This window comes from Oncorhynchus tshawytscha, linkage group LG04, assembly GCF_018296145.1.
Source record: "Oncorhynchus tshawytscha isolate Ot180627B linkage group LG04, Otsh_v2.0, whole genome shotgun sequence".
Classification (NCBI taxonomy): Eukaryota; Metazoa; Chordata; class Actinopteri; order Salmoniformes; family Salmonidae; genus Oncorhynchus; species Oncorhynchus tshawytscha.
The window spans coordinates 668,776-690,846 of NC_056432.1; the positions used below are offsets into that span (position 1 = coordinate 668,776).

General features: G+C 43.8%; 1 protein-coding gene across 1 annotated transcript in view; it reads right to left on the bottom strand.

Annotated features, from left to right (window-relative positions):
- Nucleotides 1-7,767: 7,767 nt before the first annotated feature.
- Nucleotides 7,768-22,071, bottom strand: part of dmrt1 (doublesex and mab-3 related transcription factor 1) — a 64,969-nt gene continuing 50,665 nt past the window's right edge. The window contains exon 5 of the mRNA XM_042320204.1: nt 7,768-8,011. Coding sequence (XP_042176138.1) covers nt 7,851-8,011 — 161 coding nt within the window. The 3' untranslated portion in view covers nt 7,768-7,850. The remainder of the gene's footprint in view (nt 8,012-22,071) is intronic.

A 22,071-nucleotide genomic window follows, 5' to 3' on the forward strand; every position in this document is an offset into this window, starting at 1 on the left:
CATATTAGTCTACTGACTGACCTACAACCCGCCTATTAGTCTACTGACTGACCTTCCAACCTCATATTAGTCTACTGACTGACCTACAACCCTCCTATTGGTCTACTGACTGACCTACAACCCTCCTATTAGTCTACTGACTGACCTACAACCCTCCTATTAGTCTACTGACTGACCTACAACCCTCCTATTGGTCTACTTTACTGACCTACAACCCTCCTCTTGGTCTACTTTACTGACCTACAACCCTCCTATTGGTCTACTGACTGACCTACAACCCTCCTATTAGTCTACTGACTGACCTACAACCCGCCTATTAGTCTACTGACTGACCTTCCAACCTCATATTAGTCTACTGACTGACCTACAACCCTCCTATTAGTCTACTGACTGACCTACAACCCTCCTATTAGTGTACTGACCTACAACCCTCCTATTAGTCTACTGACTGACCTACAACCCTCCTATTGGTCTACTTTACTGACCTACAACCCTCCTCTTGGTCTACTTTACTGACCTACAACCCTCCTATTGGTCTACTGACTGACCTACAACCCTCCTATTAGTCTACTGACTGACCTACAACCCGCCTATTAGTCTACTGACTGACCTTCCAACCTCATATTAGTCTACTGACTGACCTACAACCCTCCTATTAGTCTACTGACTGACCTACGACCCTCCTCTTGGTCTACTTTACTGACCTACAACCCTCCTATTAGTCTACTGACTGACCTACAACCCTCCTATTGGTATACTTTACTGACCTACAACCCTCCTATTGGTCTACTGACTGACCTACAACCCTCCTATTAGTCTACTGACTGACCTACAACCCTCCTATTGGTCTACTGACTGACCTACAACCCTCCTCTTGGTCTACTTTACTGACCTACAACCCTCCTATTGGTCTACTGACTGACCTACAACCCTCCTATTAGTCTACTGACTGACCTACAACCCTCGTGGTCTACTGAACACAACACACCTAACCCACAGCCCTATCGGGGTACTGGACATTACTACTTTACAGAAACAAGTCACTGAGTCAACTCGCAGAGCGTTTTTCTTAATCGTGTGAGAATGTGTTGGATGTACTAACCAGGGGTCGAAGTTAAGCTCGGTTGTGGAGCAGCCAGGTTGCAACGTTCATAGATAGTGACGAATCTTAGTAAACAAAAAGGAAACAAAAAGGATTGAAACAAACACAGGAAAACACTGCAGGTGGGGAGATTCCTCAACTCCCTCTACAATCACACATCTATGAGCACCCATTCACTTATTAATGAAACCCTGCTGGTGGGGAGATTCCTCAACTCCCTCTACAATCACACATCTATGAGCACCCATTCACTTATTAATGAAACCCTGCAGGTGGGGAGATTCCTCAACTCCCTCTACAATCACACATCTATGAGCACCCATTCACTTATTAATGAAACCCTGCTGGTGGGGAGATTCCTCAACTCCCTCTACAATCACACATCTATGAGCACCCATTCACTTATTAATGAAACCCTGCTGGTGGGGAGATTCCTCAACTCCCTCTACAATCACACATCTATGAGCACCCATTCACTTATTAATGAAACCCTGCTGGTGGGGAGATTCCTCAACTCCCTCTACAATCACACATCTATGAGCACCCATTCACTTATTAATGAAACCCTGCTGGTGGGGAGATTCCTCAACTCCCTCTACAATCACACATCTATGAGCACCCATTCACTTATTAATGAAACCCCTGCTGGTGGGGAGATTCCTCAACTCCCTCTACAATCACACATCTATGAGCACCCATTCACTTATTAATGAAACCCTGCTGGTGGGGAGATTCCTCAACTCCCTCTACAATCACACATCTATGAGCACCCATTCACTTATTAATGAAACCCTGCTGGTGGGGAGATTCCTCAACTCCCTCTACAATCACACATCTATGAGCACCCATTCACTTATTAATGAAACCCTGCTGGTGGGGAGATTCCTCAACTCCCTCTACAATCACACATCTATGAGCACCCATTCACTTATTAATGAAACCCTGCAGGTGGGGAGATTCCTCAACTCCCTCTACAATCACACATCTATGAGCACCCATTCACTTATTAATGAAACCCTGCAGGTGGGGAGATTCCTCAACTCCCTCTACAATCACACATCTATGAGCACCCATTCACTTATTAATGAAACCCTGCTGGTGGGGAGATTCCTCAACTCCCTCTACAATCACACATCTATGAGCACCCATTCACTTATTAATGAAACCCTGCTGGTGGGGAGATTCCTCAACTCCCTCTACAATCACACATCTATGAGCACCCATTCACTTATTAATGAAACCCTGCTGGTGGGGAGATTCCTCAACTCCCTCTACAATCACACATCTATGAGCACCCATTCACTTATTAATGAAACCCTGCTGGTGGGGAGATTCCTCAACTCCCTCTACAATCACACATCTATGAGCACCCATTCACTTATTAATGAAACCCTGCTGGTGGGGAGATTCCTCAACTCCCTCTACAATCACACATCTATGAGCACCCATTCACTTATTAATGAAACCCTGCTGGTGGGGAGATTCCTCAACTCCTCTACAATCACACATCTATGAGCACCCATTCACTTATTAATGAAACCCTGCTGGTGGGGAGATTCCTCAACTCCCTCTACAATCACACATCTATGAGCACCCATTCACTTATTAATGAAACCCTGCTGGTGGGGAGATTCCTCAACTCCCTCTACAATCACACATCTATGAGCACCCATTCACTTATTAATGAAACCCTGCTGGTGCTGGCATTCCATACTAAACCACATGGAGAACGTTAACCTCACTTGTCTTCCAAATATCTTTCAAACTGACAGAGGACTGTATCCAGGCATATGTATATAATGATGAGATGCTTGTGTCTCCTCCCTGACAATGGGATTTGTTGTCCAGCTCCTGCATATACCTCTCTTTGGATTGGTGGATACATCTCATTATTTGAATAATTTTTTGAATATTCGATGAGGGGTGTTGACGTCAACCGCCTGTATTCAATTGAGAGAGATGCTATGCTAGCCTCATGAATATTTATATACCGTCTGGAATTGCAACAGGGACAACTCTGATAAAGTGTTTTTTCTAAACGTTGCAGGGATGTCACGTGCATTACACTTATATCAGTACAACCATAACAACCTCACCACTACGGAACATCTATTAGATTAAAAAAAGCCTCACATATCAAAATAGCAATTAATGTATATCTTGACTAAATTCAACACTCTCTCATTGCGCTCATACAAAAAATCCTCACTTGCTTAATAATTAATAATCTGCTTGACGTGGACAGATTTGGGGCGGAGTAAACCCTCTCGCTTCGCCTCTTCTTTTCTGCAGTATCTCATGTGTTCCCAAATCTACCTGATTATTACTGAGTGAGGGAGAAAGTGAGAGCACTACTAACATACTTCAATATTATAGACTATTTGTAATGTCTGCAAAATGCCAACATCAGAATTGACGTAGTAAACATCAACAACAGGATCAAAACAGAGATGAAAGATATTAAAACAGAGATTAAAGAGATCAAAACAGAGATTAAAGAGATTAAAACAGAGATTAAAGAGATTAAATCAGAGATTAAAGAGATTAAAGCAGAGATTAAAGAGATCAAAACAGAGATTAAAGAGATTAAAACAGAGATTAAAGAGATTAAAACAGAGATTAAAGAGATCAAAAAAGAGATTAAAGAGATTAAAACAGAGATCAAAGAGATTAAAACAGAGATAGAGATTAAAACAGAGATGAGAGATTAAAACAGATTAAATAGATCAAAACAGAGATAAAGAGATTAAAACAGAGATAAAGAGATTAAAACAGAGATTAAAGAGATTAATACAGAGATTAGAGATTAAAACAGCGAAACAGATTAAAACAGATTAAAGAGATTAAAACAGATTAAAGAGATCAAAACAGAGATAAAGAGATTAAAACAGAGATTAAAACAGAGATAAAGAGATTAAAACCGAGATAAAGAGATCAAAACAGAGATAAAGAGATTAAAACAGAAATAAAGAGATTAAAACAGAGATTAAAGAGAGTAAAACAGAGATTAAAGAGATTAAAACAGAGATAAAGAGATTAAAACAGACATGAGAGATTAAAACAGAGATTAAAGAGATTAAAAGCAAAATTAAACAAAGGTTCATATTCTGTTAAAGGGTCTTGCTGTTCTGGGAATTAATATTCTGATATACAGTTTATTAAATATAATTTGAAAATCAAACGTGTATATCAACCAGCAGGTTAAATGATGTGGTTGGATGAGGGATAGAAACATGGAGGAGACTTCATAGAGCTGAGATAGAACTCACAGTACCAATACAAGACAAATAAAGACAGATATAGACTGATATAGACTGGTATAGACAGACATACACTGATATAGACTGGTAAATAATGATATAGACTGATATAGACTGGTATAGACAGATATACACTGATATAGACTGGTAAATAATGATATAGACTGATATAGACTGGTAAAGACAGATATAGACTGATATAGACTGGTAAAGAAAGATATAGACTGATGTAGACTGATTTTTATTTAACCTTTATTTAACTCGGCAAGTCAGTTAATTAAGAACAAATTCTTATTTTCAATGATGGCCTAGGAACAGTGGGTTAATTGCCTGTTCAGGGGCAGAATGTCAGATTTTTACCTTGTCAGCCCAGGGATTCGATCTTGCTTGTGTCTATGCCTATATGTGTGTCTCTTCACAGTCCCCGCTGTTCCGTAAGGTGTAATTTTATCTGGTTTTTAAATCTGATTCCACTGTTTGCATCAGTTACCTGATGTGGAATTGAGTTCCATGTAGTCATGGCTCTATGTTATGGCCATTTGGGTCTTTGTGTGTCAAAAAAGATACACGCATAACACAATTTGACTCATCAAATAAACTTGTTGACCAATCAGGACCTGAATAGGACTGCATGTCACAATAAGTGACACGTAGTTATTACACATTGATTACAATATCACTCGTATTTCAAATGTCACAATGATTGACCGATTCGTCTGCTATGAAGCTGGTAAAGTCTCACGCAGTTACCACAGCTGCACGGGCCCACACTTCCCCAGGCTCTGGACAGTGCTGGTCATAAAGAAAGCTAGCTGATGGATGCAAATAGTGTTCTTTCCCAAAAAAACACAGCAAAACGACATAATATTCTCAGTAGCTATAGTTAGCTAGCTAACTATCTAGATAGGTGTCATCTGAAATACTGTCACATCCTGACCTTAGTTCCTTTTTATGTCTCTATTTTAGTTTGGTCTGGGTGTGAGTTGGGGTGGGCATTCTAGTTTTTGTTCTATGTTTTGTATTTCTGTGTTTGGCCTGGTATGGTTCCCAATCAGAGGCAGCTGTCATTCGTAGTCTCTGATTGAGAACCATACTTAGGTAGCCTGTTCCCACCTGTGTTTGTGGGTAGTTATTTTCTGTTTAGTGTTTTTCGTCACCTTACAGAACTGTTTCGGTTTCGTTTCATTCTCTTTGTTATTTTGTTTAGTGTTTTGAGTTTAAATAAATATGAATATGAACACTTACCACGCTGCGCTTTGGTCCTCCTCTCCTTCCCCCGAAGACGATCGTTACAATAGGCAGTCAGTCTGTCATTGACAGCGAAGCAAATGAATACAAATAGTGGAATTATGTCATAATTTAATAGATCTTGCAAAACTAATTTGGAATGTTGTTTTATAAATTCAACAAAATATAATAATTTGTTAATTTGACAAAAATCTGTTGAAATCCCACTGGGTGTATTAGACTTTAGATGTTTTATTTTAATTGTATTTTATTTCACCTTTATTTAACCAGGTAGGCCAGTTGAGAACAAGTTCTCATTTGCAACTGCGACCTGGCCAAGATAAAGCATAGCAGTTTGAGCTGACAACACAGAGTTACACATGGAGTAAACAATTAACAAGTCAATAACACAGTAGAAAAAAAAGAGTCTATATACATTGTGTGCAAAAGGCATGAGGAGGTAGGCGAATGATTACAATTTTGCAGATTAACACTGGAGTGATAAATGATCAGATGGTCATGTGCAGGTAGAGATATTGGTGTGCAAAAGAGCAGAAAAGTAAATAAATAAAAACAGTATGGGGATGAGGTAGGTAAAAATGGGTGGGCTATTTACCGATCGGTTAGCTGCTCAGATAGCAGATGTTTGAAGTGTGACTTGAATTGCATTGGGGGCACCTTATTTCACTGCACAGCCTTACCTATGGGTTGTGGATCAATGACATGGGGTATCAGTGACTCCCAGAGAATATTAGCATCTTAGCTCTTATTGCGGGACTCTGAAACAACTGTGAATTGAGCCTCATTTACTGTACCAGTCAACCTACTATGTGTATTGAACACTATTCCGGAGGGGAAACAATACAACGTGGATGTTTAGGAGTCTGATAACACTGAGGAGGACGTTGGGAAAAAAGCACTTAGGTACTGAGTAGACTGATACCCCATTTCATTGATCCCCAATCCTTAGATAAGGCTGTACAGTGCAATATGATTGTCAGTACACACAATAGGCTGACTGGGCAGGTGATTTCCCTGTCAACGTCCCTGATAAGAGCTATTTGCTTAAACTCTTCACAGTTGTGTTCTGTGGGTGTCACCGGGTAGACATATACCCCATTCCAACCTTGTTTAACATTATCTAGTCTAAATATGTCATGATTCCACCAATTGTAATGTTCTGCGTCATTTTCATAAAGAGACTTTTATTTTGAAGGCCAACCGCAAAGGTCACTATTGTGGCTATTTTCACAACACGTAACCGGTCCGGTAAAGCCTCACTGGCCAGAGGAAGTTATCTGGCTGCTTATAACGTTAGCTTTGGGCAACATGGCTCGTTATTTTCATGAACTGAAGTTCAACAACTAGTGTCTCCCTAACTAATACTTACATGGAATCCTAAATCATTGTTAAGAATAATGAAAATGACTGCATTGTTTTCAGGCTGGTTGCATTGGCGCTAGCTAGATGCCAAGCTAAAGATAGGGTGCTACTGCAGAAGTTGCAAATAACATGTATCAAAGATATTTGCACAATTTTTTGATCTTGCTCGTTTGATCCTGATCATATTTTAAATGCTCACACAGATGTTTTCCCATTCGGTAGGACAAACCATATTACCAACGCGGTATTGTAAACACATCGTGGCCGGTTGTTTGCGGACTTATTTTCTGTACAGCTTTGAAAGTGCTATTGATCGCAGTGGTGGTGCTTGGCTTGAACGTGCAAATTCAGCACACAACATCATTCTATAAAAATAACTGTTATTTAAAGTGTATCGTTTTCGACACGCAGACCCAAACGGCGCTCCATACTATACTTGCGCCTCCCATAGTCTGTTCTGGACTGACTGATATATATATACTGATTGGTATATACAAATATAGACGGGTATAGGTATATATACCGATATACACTGGTATTGACTGACTGGTATAGCCTAATATTGCCTGAAGTAGACTGATAGACTAGTATATTCCATATATAGACTAATATAAACTGGTATAGAGTAGGATAGACTGGCATAGATCTAGGGAGGCAACATGATTCATAACTCCCTGTATGTTCACCTTCCCCCTGGCTAACAGACCACACTCACTAGAACCATTTATATAGAGCTCAGACAGGAAAAAATAACCACACTTTGAATATCTTCAGAATGACAACATTGGAAGAAAGTTTACAGAAACAAAACCTTTATTTCAACAAATAGATTTCAAAAAGAGTGTGATTTTAGATGTTTTTTCGCTTCCTCTCTCTGGTTACTTGTGGTTTCCCTCTATGATGGAGTCGACAGTAAAGCCCTGTCCCTGGTCTTGTCCGTCACACTCAGTCTTCCCCTCAGAGCTGTTGACCAGGGAGCTGATGGACAGACAGGATAGACCGTCATGGCCGTTAGCGCCTCCACTGACTGGGGAGAAGGCTGCAGGGAGACACAGACAGGTGGGTTAGAAACAGCATGATCATTACACAGGTACACCTTGTGCTGGGGACAATAAAAGGCAACGTGCAGTTTTGTCACAACACAATGCCACAGATGTCTGCATTTTTGAGGGAGCGTGATATTGGAATGCTGACTCCAGGAATGTCCACCAGAGCTGTTGCCAGAGAATTGAATGTTCATTTTTGTACCATAAGCTGCATCTCAAATCAAATCAAATCAAATTTTATTTGTCACATACACATGGTTAGCAGATGTTAATGCGAGTGTAGCGAAATGCTTGTGCTTCTAGTTCCAACAATGCAGTAATAACGAGCAAGTAATCTAACTAACAATTCCAAAAAAAACTACTGTCATACACAGTGTAAGGGGATAAAGAATATGTACATAAGGATATATGAATGAGTGATGGTACAGAGCAGCATAGGCAAGATACAGTAGATGATATCGAGTACAGTATATACATATGAGATAAGTATGTAAACCAAGTGGCATAGTTAAAGTGGCTAGTGATACATGTATTACATAAGGATGCAGTCGATGATATAGAGTACAGTATCAACGTATGCATATGAGATGAACAATGTAGGGTAAGTAACATTATATAAGGTAGCATTGTTTAAAGTGGCTAGTGATATATTTACATCATTTCCCATCGATTCCCATGATTAAAGTGGCTGGAGTAGAGTCAGTGTCATTGACAGTGTGTTGGCAGTAGCCACTCAATGTTAGTGGTGGCTGTTTAACAGTCTGATGGCCTTGAGATAGAAGCTGTTTTTCAGTCTCTCGGTCCCAGCTTTGATGCACCTGTACTGACCTCGCCTTCTGGATGATAGCGGGGTGAACAGGCAGTGGCTCGGGTGGTTGATGTCCTTGATGAGCTTTATGGCCTTCCTGTAGCATCGGGTGGTGTAGGTGTCCTGGAGGGCAGGTAGTTTGCCCCCGGTGATGCGTTGTGCAGACCTCACTACCCTCTGGAGAGCCTTACGGTTGAGGGCGGTGCAGTTGCCATACCAGGCGGTGATACAGCCCGCCAGGATGCTCTCGATTGTGCATCTGTAGAAGTTTGTGAGTGCTTTTGGTGACAAGCCGAATTTCTTCAGCCTCCTGAGGTTGAAGAGGCGCTGCTGCGCCTTCCTCACGATGCTGTCTGTGTGAGTGGACCAATTCAGTTTGTCTGTGATGTGTATGCCGAGGAACTTAAAACTTGCTACCCTCTCCACTACTGTTCCATCGATGTGGATGGGGGTGTTCCTCTGCTGTTTCCTGAAGTCCACAATCATCTCCTTAGTTTTGTTGACGTTTTAATGTCGTTTTAGAGAGTACCTCCATCCGGCCTCACAACCGCAAACCACGTGTATGGCGTGGTGTGGGCGAGGGGTTATGGTATGGGTAGGCCTAAGCTACGGACAACAAGTACTATTGCATTTTATTGATGGCAATGTCTCGACCTCTGAATGACTCTCTCTCTCTCTCGCTCTCTACATCACCTGCTGTCTCGACCTCTGAATGACTCTCTCTCTCTACATCACCTTGTCTCGACCTCTGAATGACTCTCTCTCTCTCTCTCTCTCTACATCACCTGCTGTCTCGACCTCTGAATGACTCTCTCCCTCTCTCTCTCTACCTCACCTGCTGTCTAGGCCTCTGAATGACTCTACATCACCTGCTGTCTAGTCCTCTGAATGACTCTCTCTCTCTACCTCACCTGCTGTCTAGTCCTCTGAATGACTCTTAAAAACAGAAATATCTTATTTACTTACATAAGTAAGAGATTCGAAATTGAGCCCAGGTGTATCCTGTTTCATTTGACCCTCCTTGAGATGTTTCTACAACTTGGAGACCACCTGTGGTAAATTCAATTGATTGAACATGATTTGGAAAAGCACACACACCTGTCTCTATAAGGTCCCACAGTTGACAGTGCATGTCAGAGCAAAAACCAAGCCATGAGGTCGAAGGAATTGTCCGTAGAGCTTAGAGACAGGATTGTGTGGACGCACAAATCTGGGGAAGGGTACCAAAAACAAAGATGCCGCATTGAAGGTCCCCAAGAACACAGTGGCCTCCATCATTCTTAAATGGAAGAAGAAGTATGGCAATACCAAGACTCTTCCTAGAGCTGGCCGCCCGGCCAAACTGGGCAACCGGGGAGAAGGGCCTTGGTCAGGGAGGTGACAAAGAACTCGATGGTCACTCTGAAAGACCTTCAGAGTTCCTCTTTGGAGAACCTTCCTGAAAGACAATAATCTCTGCAGCACTCCACCAATCAGGCCTTTATGGTAGAGTGGCCAGACAGTAGCCACACCTCAGTAAAAAGGCACATGACAGCCCACTTGAGTTTGCCAAAAGGCACCTAAAGGACTCAGACCATGAGAAACAATATTCTCTGGTCTGATGAAACTAAGATTGAATTCTTTGGCCTGAATGCCATGCGTCACATCTGGAGGAAACCAGGCACCATCCCTGCGGTGAAGCATGGTGGTGGCACCATCATGCTGTGGGGATGTTTTTCAGTGGCAGGGACATGAAGACTAGTCAGGATCGAGGTAAAGATGAACGGAGCAAAGTACAGAGAGATCCTTGATGAAAACCTGCTCCAAAGTGCTCAGGACCTCAGATTGGGGCAAAGGTTCACCTTCCAACACAACAATGACCCTAAGCACACAGCCAAGACAAAGAAGGAGTGGCTTCGGGATATCCTTGAGTGGCCCAGCCAGAGCTCGCACTTGAACCCGATCAAACATCTCTGGAGAGACCTGAAAATAGCTGTACAGCGATGCTCCCCATCCAACCTGACAGAGCTTGAGAGGATCTGCTGAGAAGAATGGGAGAAACTCCCCAAATACAGGTATGCCAAGGTTGTAGCGTCAGACCAAAGAAGACTCAAGGCTGTAATCGCTGCCAAAAGTGTTTCAACAAAGTACTAAGTTAAGGGTCTGAATACTTTTGTGAATATGATATTAGTTTGTTTTTTAAATTTATGTGTAAAAATGTCAAAATGTGTTTTTGCGTTGTCATTATGGGGTTTGGTATGTAGATTGATAAGGGGAAAAAAGTATTTGATCCATTTTAGAATAAGGCTGTTAAGTGACACATTGTGGAAGAAGTGGAGGGCTCTGAATGTTTTACACTGTATACAACTGAAACTGAGAGGTTGTAATCTGGATAAGGGAAATAGGAGGAGGCATTCTTACTCATCTACTGGAAAACCAGTTTGGGTTTAAATATAACCTTTGTATGACTGATGCGTTTCGTGAGACGTTTAATGCTTTCATATTTATTCATTTTAGCCCCTCGAACAAATAATCCCTGTATAAATAAGCACATTTTATTTGTCAGGCTCTTCCAAATAAAGTGAAATATTTTTTGCTCAAATCATTTAAAAGAAAGATACCTTTGGTGTAGGCAGGGTCATAAATAAATAGGCAGGGTCATAAATAAATAGGCAGGGTCATAAATAAATAGGCAGGGTCATAAATAAATAGGCAGGGTCATAAATAAATAGGCAGGGTCATAAATAAATAGGCAGGGTCATAAATAAATAGGCAGGGTCATAAATAAATAGGCAGGGTCATAAATAAATAGGCAGGGTCATAAATAAATAGGCAGGGTCATAAATAAATAGGCAGGGTCATAAATAAATAGGCAGGGTCATAAATAAATAGGCAGGGTCATAAATAAATAGGCAGGGTCATAAATAAATAGGCAGGGTCATAAATAAATAGGCAGGGTCATAAATAAATAGGCAGGGCCATAAATAAATAGGCAGGGTCATAAATAAATAGGCAGGGTCATAAATAAATAGGCAGGGTCATAAATAAATAGGCAGGGTCATAAATAAATAGGCAGGGTCATAAATAAATAGGCAGGGTCATAAATAAATATGCAGGGTCATAAATAAATAGGCAGGGTCATAAATAAATAGGCAGGGTCATAAATAAATAGGCAGGGTCATAAATAAATAGGCAGGGTCATAAATAAATAGGCAGGGTCATAAATAAATAGGCAGGGTCATAAATAAATAGGTAGGGTCATAAATAAATAGGCAGGGTCATAAATAAATAGGCAGGGTCATAAATAAATAGGCAGGGTCATAAATAAATAGGTAGGGTCATAAATAAATAGGCAGGGTCATAAATAAATAGGCAGGGTCATAAATAAATAGGCAGGGTCATAAATAAATAGGTACACTTGAATATGATTAAAGAACTAGGTCAGGATGTTAAACCTCCATGTATATCTCACTAGGTTTAGGATATTAAACCTCCTCCATGTATATCTCACTAGGTTTAGGATATTAAACCTCCTCCATGTATATCTCACTAGGTCAGGATATTAAACCTCCTCCATGTATATCTCACTAGGTTTAGGATATTAAACCTACTCCATGTATATCTCACTAGGTCAGGATATTAAACCTCCATGTATATCTCACTAGGTCAGGATATTAAACCTCCATGTATATCTCACTAGATCAGGATATTAAACCTCCATGTATATCTCACTAGGTCAGGATATTAAACCTCCTCCATGCATATCTCACTAGGTCAGGATATTAAACCTCCTCCATGTATATCTCACTAGGTGAGGATATTAAACCTCCATGTATATCTCACTAGGTCAGGATATTAAACCTCCTCCATGCATATCTCACTAGGTCAGGATATTAAACCTCCTCCATGTATATCTCACTAGGTCAGGATGTTAAACCTCCTCCATGTATACCTCACTAGGTCAGGATATTAAACCTCCTCCATGTATATCTCACTAGGTCAGGATATTAAACCTCCTCCATGTATATCTCACTAGGTCAGGATATTAAACCTCCATGTATACCTCACTAGGTCAGGATATTAAACCTCCATGTATATCTCACTAGGTCAGGATATTAAACCTCCATGTATATCTCACTAGGTGAGGGTATTAAACCTCCATGTATATCTCACTAGGTCAGGATATTAAACCTCCTCCACGTATATCTCACTAGGTCAGGATATTAAACCTCCTCCATGTATATCTCACTAGGTCAGGATATTAAACCTCCTCCATGTATATCTCACTAGGTTTAGGATATTAAACCTCCTCCATGTATATCTCACTAGGTCAGGATATTAAACCTCCATGTATATCTCACTAGGTCAGGATATTAAACCTCCATGTATATCTCACTAGGTCAGGATATTAAACCTCCATGTATATCTCACTAGGTCAGGATATTAAACCTCCTCCATGTATACCTCACTAGGTCAGGGTATTAAACCTCCATATATCCACTAGTTCTAATGTGCCCAATGATATTCGTAAATACCCCTGAGGGTGATGCCCTATAATATAAAATATTATTCTGAATTCCAATGCAGTATTTCTATTCAGTTGCATATCTGTATTGTATCTACATTAGGTTCTAGATCAGTGTTCTGTGCATTAAAGACACATTCTACATTAGGTTCTAGATCAGTGTTCTGTGCATTAAAGACACATTCTACATTAGGTTCTAGATCAGGGTTCTGTGCATTCAAGACACATTCTACATTAGGTTCTAGATCAGGGTTCTGTGCATTAAAGACACATTTACATTAGGTTCTAGATCAGGGTTCTGTGCATTAAAGACACATTTACATTAGGTTCTAGATCAGGGTTCTGTGCATTAAAGACACATTCTACATTAGGTTCTAGATCAGGGTTCTGTGCATTAAATACATATTCTACATTAGGTTCTAGATAAGGGTTCTGTGCATTACAGACATTCTACATGCATTTAGTAAAACTGGATGGGCGGGCCAGCATCACTACTCTGGAAGGTTCTGACTTAGAATATGTGCACAACTACAAATACCTAGGTGTCTGGTTAGACTGTAAACTCTCCTTCCAGACTCACATTAAGCATCTCCAATCCAAAATTAAATCTAGAATCGGCTTCCCATATCGCAAACAAAGCCTCCTTCACTCATGCTGCCAAACATACCCTCATAAAACTGACCATCCTACCGATCCTCGACTTCGGCGATGTCATTTACAAAATAGCCTCCAACACTCTACTCAACAAACTGGATGCAGTCTATCACAGTGCCATCCGTTTTGTCACCAAAGCCCCATACACTACCCACCATTGTGACCTGTACTCTCTCGTTGGCTGGCCCTCGCTTCATACTCGTCGCCAAACCCACTGGCTCCAGGTCATCTACAAGTCTTTGCTAGGTAAAGCACCGCCCTATCTCAGCTCACTAGTCACCATAGCAGCACCCACTCGTAGCACGCGCTCCAGCAGGTATATCTCACTGGTCACCCCCAAAGCCAATTCCTACTTGTTGTCTTTCCTTCCAGTTCTCTGCTGCCAATGACTGGAACGAACTGCAAAAATCACTGAAGCTGGAGACTCATATCTCCCTCACTAACTTTAAGCACCAGCTGTCAGAGCAGCTCACAAATCACTGCACCTGTACATAGCCCATCTGTAAATAGCCCATCCAACTACCTCATCCCCATACTGTATTTATTTATTTATCTTGCTCCATTGCACCCCAGTATCTCTACTTGCACATTCATCTTCTGCACATCTATCACTCCAGTGTTTAATTGATATATTGTAATTACTTCACCACTATGGCCTATTTATTGCCTTACCTCCTTACTCCATTTGCACACACTGTATATAGACTTTTCTATTGTGTTATTGACTGCACTTTTGTTTATCCCATGTGTAACTCATATGTTGTACGAAGGGCTATATAAATACATTTGATTTGATTTGATTACTTCGCCACCATAGTCTATTTATTGCCTTACCTCCCTTATCTTACCTCATTTGCACACACTGTATATAGATTTTCTTTAACTATTATTGACTGTATGTTTGTTTACTCCATGTGTAACTCTGTGTTGCTGTTTCTGTCGCACTGCTTTGCTTCATCTTGGCCAGGTCGCAGTTGTAAATGAGAACTTGTTCTCAACCAGCCTACCTGGTTAAATAAGGTGATATTAAATAAATAAATACATTAAAATTAGGTTCTAGATCAGGGTTCTGTGCATTAAAGACACATTTACATTAGGTTCTAGATCAGGGTTCTGTGCATAAAAGACACATTCTACATTAGGTTCTAGATCAGGTTTCTGTGCATTACAGACATATTTCTGAAGCAACAGGAAGCAGTGGACTAGTTGATGAAAGGCTAAACCTGACAAAGATTACAGAAGGCAAATAGAAGGTAGGGCTTTGGTCTAAAGAAGTGCACTATATAGGGAATAGGGCTCTGATCTATAGTAGTGCACTATATAGGGAATAGGGACCTGGTCTAAAGTAGTGCACTATATTGGGAATAGGGCCCTGGTCTAAAGTAGTGCACTATATAGGGAATAGGGCTCTGATCTATAGTAGTGCACTATATAGGGAATAGGGTCCTGGTCTAAAGTAGTGCACTATATTGGGAATAGGGCCCTGGTCTAAAGTAGTGCACTATATAGGGAATAGGGCTCTGATCTATAGTAGTGCACTATATAGGGAATAGGGCCCTGGTCTAAAGTAGTGCACTATATTGGGAATAGGGCCCTGGTCTAAAGTAGTGCACTATATAGGGATTAGGGCTCTGGTCTATAGTAGTGCACTATATAGGGAATAGGGTGCCATTTGGGACACAATCTAAGACTTTTCTCCTGACAGAGAATGAACAATAACCCCACTTTACTGAACCACATACGTCCGTCAAGTTTAAACTGCTCTGCAACACGAGAGGCTCTACCTTACATCATTCACACAAAGAGTATTCTCCCCATGAACTTTTGCCCTCCTCACACTCTCTTTCCTCACACTCCCTCTCCTCCCACTCCTTTCCCCTTCTCTACAGAGTATTTTTGAATCCACAGCTATTAAACAGTCTTTGTGTTGCTTTAACAAAAGGAAGCTTTTTCTCCTGCCCCGTGAAAGAGGGAGGGAGTGAATGAAAGAGGGAGTGAACAAGACTCAATCATTCCTGCAAGTGAGAGAAGAGAGGAACAAAAGCCCAGATGTGACAGGGGGGGAGAGAATGATAGAAGAGAGGAAGAGGAGAGGAAGAAAGGAGAGAGGAGAGAAGAGGAAGAGATGAGAGAATGATAGAGGAAAGGAAGAGGAGAGGAAGAGAGGATAGAGGAGAGGAAGAAAGGAGAGAGGAGAGAAGAGGAAGGTTATTTCTCACTAGGTCAGGATATTAAACCTCCTCCATGTAAATCTCACTCGGTTTAGGATATTAAACCTCCTCCATGTATATCTCACTAGGTCAGGATGTTAAACCTCCATGTATATCTCACTAGGTCAGGTAGTAGGTCAAACTAGGTCAGGTAGTTTGCCCCTGTTGATGCGTTAATAGACTAAATAACTTTTTTGCCCGCTTTGAGGACAATACAGTGCCACTGACACGGCCCGCAACCAAAACATGCGGACTCTCCTTCACTGCAGCCGACGTGAGGAAAACATTTAAACGTGTCAACCCTCGTAAGGCTGCAGGCCCAGACGGCATCCCCAGCCGCGCCCTCAGAGCATGCGCAGACCAGCTGGCTGGTGTGTTTACGGACATATTCAATTAATCCCTATCCCAGTCTGTTGTTCCCACATGCTTCAAGAGGGCCACCATTGTTCCTGTTCCCAAGAAAGCTACGGTAACTGAGCTAAACGACTACCGCCCCGTAGCACTCACTTCCGTCATCATGAAGTGCTTTGAGAGACTAGTCAAGGACCATGTCACCTCCACCCTACCTGCCACCCTAGACAAACTCCAATTTGCTTACCGCCTAAATAGGTCCACAGACGATGCAATCTCAACCACACTGCACACTGCCCTAACCCATCTGGACAAGAGGAATACCTATGTGAGAATGCTGTTCATCAACTACAGCTCAGCATTTAACACCATAGTGCCCTCCAAGCTCGTCATCAAGCTTGAGACCCTGGGTCTTGACCCCGCCCTGTGCAACTGGGTACTGGACTTCCTGACGGGCCGCCCCCAGGTGGTGAGGGTAGGCAACAACATCTCCACCCCGCTGATCCTCAACACTGGGGCCCCACAAGAGTGCGTTCTGAGCCCTCTCCTGTACTCCCTGTTCACCCACGACTGCGTGGCCACGCACGCCTCCAACTCAATCATCAAGTTTGCGGACGACACAACAGTGGTAGGCTTGATTACCAACAGCGACGAGACGGCCTACAGGGAGGAGGTGAGGGCCCTCTGAGTGTGGTGTCAGGAAAATAACCTCACACTCAACGTCAACAAAACTAAGGAGATGATTGTGGACTTCAGGAAACAGCAGAGGGAACACCCCCCTATCCACATCGATGGAACAGTAGTGGAGAGGGTAGCAAGTTTTAAGTTCCTCGGCATACACATCACAGACAAACTGAATTGGTCCACCCACACAGACAGCATCGTGAAGAAGGCGCAGCAGCGCCTCTTCAACCTCAGGAGGCTGAAGAAATTCGGCTTGTCACCAAAAGCACTCACAAACTTCTACAGATGCACAATCGAGAGCATCCTGGCGGGCTGTATCACCTGGTACGGCAACTGTTCCGCCCACAACCGTAAGGCTCTCCAGAGGGTAGTGAGGTCTGCACAACGCATCACCGGGGGCAAACTACCTGCCCTCCAGGACACCTACACCACCCGATGTCACAGGAAGGCCATAAAGATCATCAAGGACAACAACCACCCGAGCCACTGCCTGTTCACCCCGCTATCATCCAGAAGGCGAGGTCAGTACAGGTGTATCAAAGCTGGGACCGAGAGACTGAAAAACAGCTTCTATCTCAAGGCCATCAGACTGTTAAACAGCCACCACTAACATTGAGTGGCTGCTGCCAACACACTGACTCAACTCCAGCCACTTTAATAATGGGAATTGATGGGAAATGATGTAAAATATATCACTAGCCACTTTAAACAATGCTACCTTATATAATGTTACTTACCCTACATTATTCATCTCATATGCATACGTATATACTGTACTCTATATCATCTACTGCATCTTTATGTAATACATGTATCACTAGCCACTTTAACTATGCCACTTTGTTTACATACTCATCTCATATGTATATAGTGTACTCAATACCATCTACTGTATCTTGCCTATGCCGCTCTGTACCATCACTCATTCATATATCTTTATGTACATATTCTTTATCCCCTTACACTTATGTCTATAAGGTAGTAGTTTTGGAACTGTTAGCTAGATTACTTGTTGGTTATTACTGCATTGTCGGAACTAGAAGCACAAGCATTTCGCTACACTTGCATTAACATCTGCTAACCATGTGTATGTGACAAATAAAATGTGATTTAATTAGATTTGATCATGTAGCAAGTCGGGCCGAGACCATGTAGCAGCAGGGGCCGAGACCATGTAGCAGCAGGGGCCGAGACCATGTAGCAGCAGGGGCCGAGACCATGTAGAAGCAGGGGCCGAGACCATGCAACAGCAGGGGCCGAGACCATGCAACAGGGGCCGAGACCATGTAGCAGCAGGGGCCGAGACCATGTAGAAGCAGGGGCCGAGACCATGTAGAAGCAGGGGCCGAGACCATGCAACAGCAGGGGCCGAGACCATGCAACAGGGGCCGAGACCATGTAGCAGCAGGGGCCGAGACCATGTAGAAGCAGGGGCCGAGACCATGCAACAGCAGGGGCCGAGACCATGCAACAGGGGCCGAGACCATGTAGCAGCAGGGGCCGAGACCATGCAGCAGGGGCCGAGACCATGTAGCCGGGCCGAGACCATGCAACAGCAGGGGCCGAGACCATGCAACAGGGGCCGAGACCATGCAAAAGGGGCCGAGACCATGCAGAAGCAGGGGCCGAGACCATGCAACAGGGGCCGAGACCATGCAGAAGCAGGGGCCGAGACCATGTAGCAGCAGGGGCCGAGACCATGCAACAGCAGGGGCCGAGACCATGCAACAGGGGCCGAGACCATGCAAAAGGGGCCGAGACCATGCAGAAGCAGGGGCCGAGACCATGCAACAGGGGCCGAGACCATGCAGAAGCAGGGGCCGAGACCATGTAGCAGCAGGGGCCGAGACCATGCAACAGGGACCGAGACCATGCAACAGGGGATGAAACCATGCAACAGCGGCCGAGACCATGCAACAGGGGCCGAGACCATGTAGCAGCAGGGGCCGAGACCATGCAGCAGCAGGGGCCGAGACCATGCAGCAGGGGCCGAGACCATGTAGCAGCAGGGGCCGAGACCATGCAACAGGGGCCGAGACCATGTAGCAGCAGGGGCCGAGACCATGTAGCAGCAGGGGCCGAGACCATGTAGCAGCAGGGGCCGAGACCATGTAGCAGGGGCCGAGACCATGCAACAGCAGGGGCCGAGACCATGCAACAGCGGCCGAGACCATGCAACAGGTCAGGACGAGACCATGCAGCAGGGGCCGAGACCATGTAGCAGGGGCCGAGACCATGCAACAGCAGGGGCCGAGACCATGCAACAGCGGCCGAGACCATGCAACAGGTCAGGACGAGACCATGCAGCAGGGGCCGAGACCATGTAGCAGGGGCCGAGACCATGTAGCAGGGGCCGAGACCATGCAACAGCAGGGGCCGAGACCATGCAACAGCGGCCGAGACCATGCAACAGGTCAGGACGAGACCATGCAGCAGGGGCCGAGACCATGTAGCAGCAGGGGCCGAGACCATGCAACAGGGGCCGAGACCATGTAGCAGCAGGGGCCGAGACCATGCAGCAGGGGCCGAGACCATGCAACAGGGGTCGAAACCATGCAACAGGGGCCGAGACCATGCAACAGGTCGGGACGAGACCATGCAACAGGTCGGGACGAGACCATGCAACAGGTCAGGACGAGACCATGCAGCAGGTAGGGACGAGACCATGTAGCAGGTCAGGACGAGACCATGCAACAGGTCGGGACGAGACCATGCAACAGGTCAGGACGAGACCATGCAGCAGGTAGGGACGAGACCATGTAGCAGGTCGGGCCGAGACAATGTAGCAGGTCGGGCCGAGACAATGTAGCAGGTAGGGACGAGACCATGTAGCAGGTAGGGACGAGACCATGCACTCTTTACCTGAATCACCATCACTCTCCGACATCACTCTGTACTTGGGGTTTCTCTGACAACCTGTGTTTACACAGCAACTCAACTCCTGTACAGCTCTGTATTGACTGAGCAGCTGAATCAATGTGATATCATCTAGAAAGCCTTTTATGGATTTCTAACCTAATGGGGCCAAGTGGGTTTATTGATTAGCAGTCTACATCTACCTTCCCTGAGATCATTAACATTGAAATAACACTGAGACAACCCATACAAACCTATAGTCAACGCTGTGATTACGCTGAGACAACCCATACTAACCTATAGTCAACGCTGTGATTACGCTGAGACAACCCATGTGAAATTTTATTTTGCCTTCAAAATAAAAGTCCAGCATTTAAACTGATGCAAACAGATCCAAATAGTGGAATCATGTGGTTATAAATTCAACAAAATACAATAATTTGTTAGTTTTTTGGGGGTTGAATTATCAGTTGAAATCATACTGTAGATGTATTTGATTTCTGAACTGGTGGCATACTATAGACCGTGTACAGCCTTGCTGATGTCTGAATTGGGGGCATACTATAGACCGTGTACAGCCTTGCTGATTTCTGAACTGGTGGCATACTGTAGACTGTGTACAGCCTTGCTGATGTCTGAATTGGGGGCATACTGTAGACTGTGTACAGCCTTGCTGATGTTTGAACTGGTGGCATACTGTAGACTGTGTACAGCCTTGCTGATTTCTGAATTGGGGGCATACTGTAGACTGTGTACAGCCTTGCTGATGTCTGAATTGGGGGCATACTGTAGACCTTGTACAGCCTTGCCCATGGATCTTGGGTGCCTGAAATGTTCACAACTGTGAAGACACAAATATAGTGTCTTAGCTCTTATTGCAGGACTTTAACTGTGGAAAATCAGCTCACTATTCAGCCTATTGTGAGTATTGAACACTATCAGAGCTCAGAAGAGACCCAGATGCAGACAGCTAGAATCACAGGTGTATTGACCCAAACAGGGGGCAGGTCAAAAGGACGCAGAGGTCCGTAATCCAGGGCGGAGTCAGAAAGGTACAGAACAGCAGGCAGGCTCGGAGTCAGGACAGGCAGAGGTCCGTAATCCAGGGCAGAGTCAGAAAGGTAAAGAACAGCAGGCAGGCTCGGGGTCAGGACAGGCAGAGGTTCGTAATCGGGTCAGAGTCGGGCAGGTACAGAACAGCAGGCAGGCAGGCTCGGAGTCAGGGCAGGCAGAGGTTCGTAATCGGGTCAGAGTCGGGCAGGTACAGAACAGCAGGCAGGCAGGCTCGGAGTCAGGGCAGGCAGAATGGTCAGAACCAGGAAAACTAAGAAACAGAAACTTGAGAAAACAGGAAGACGGGAAAGAACGCTGGGAAGATCTGATAAGACAAGACAAACTGGCAACAGATAGAGAACACAGGTATAAATACACAGGGGATAATAGGGAAGATGGGCAACACCTGGAAGGGGGTTGAGATAATCACAAAGACAGGTGAAACCGATCAGGGTGTGACACATTCATATTGCAATATATGGGCGGCAGGTTGCCTAGTGATTAGAGCGTTGGGCCAGTAACCGAAAGGTTGCTAGATTGAATCCCCGAGCTGACGAAGTAAAATCTGTCGTTATGCCTCTGAACAAGGCAGGTAACCCACTGTCCCTAGGTCGTCATTGTAAATAAGAATCTGTTCTTAAATGGCTTGGCTAGTTAAATAAGGTTAAATAAAATGTGCAGCCTTACTTATGGATCTTGGGTTGTGAAATGGAGAATCGGCCCACTCATTGACACCCTCAGAACACTACTGTGAAGAGAAATATTGTCACGTTCTTTCAAAATCAAACCCAGAAGCAGACCAGGACAAGGAGAGTAGGAAGAAGGTGAGTATTCATTTACAAGTGAATGTGAATGGGTAGATATATCCAGGTGGCGTAGCGGGCAGCGGTGGTGAGTTGATGGGAGTAAATAGGGGATCCAATGGGGTAGCGG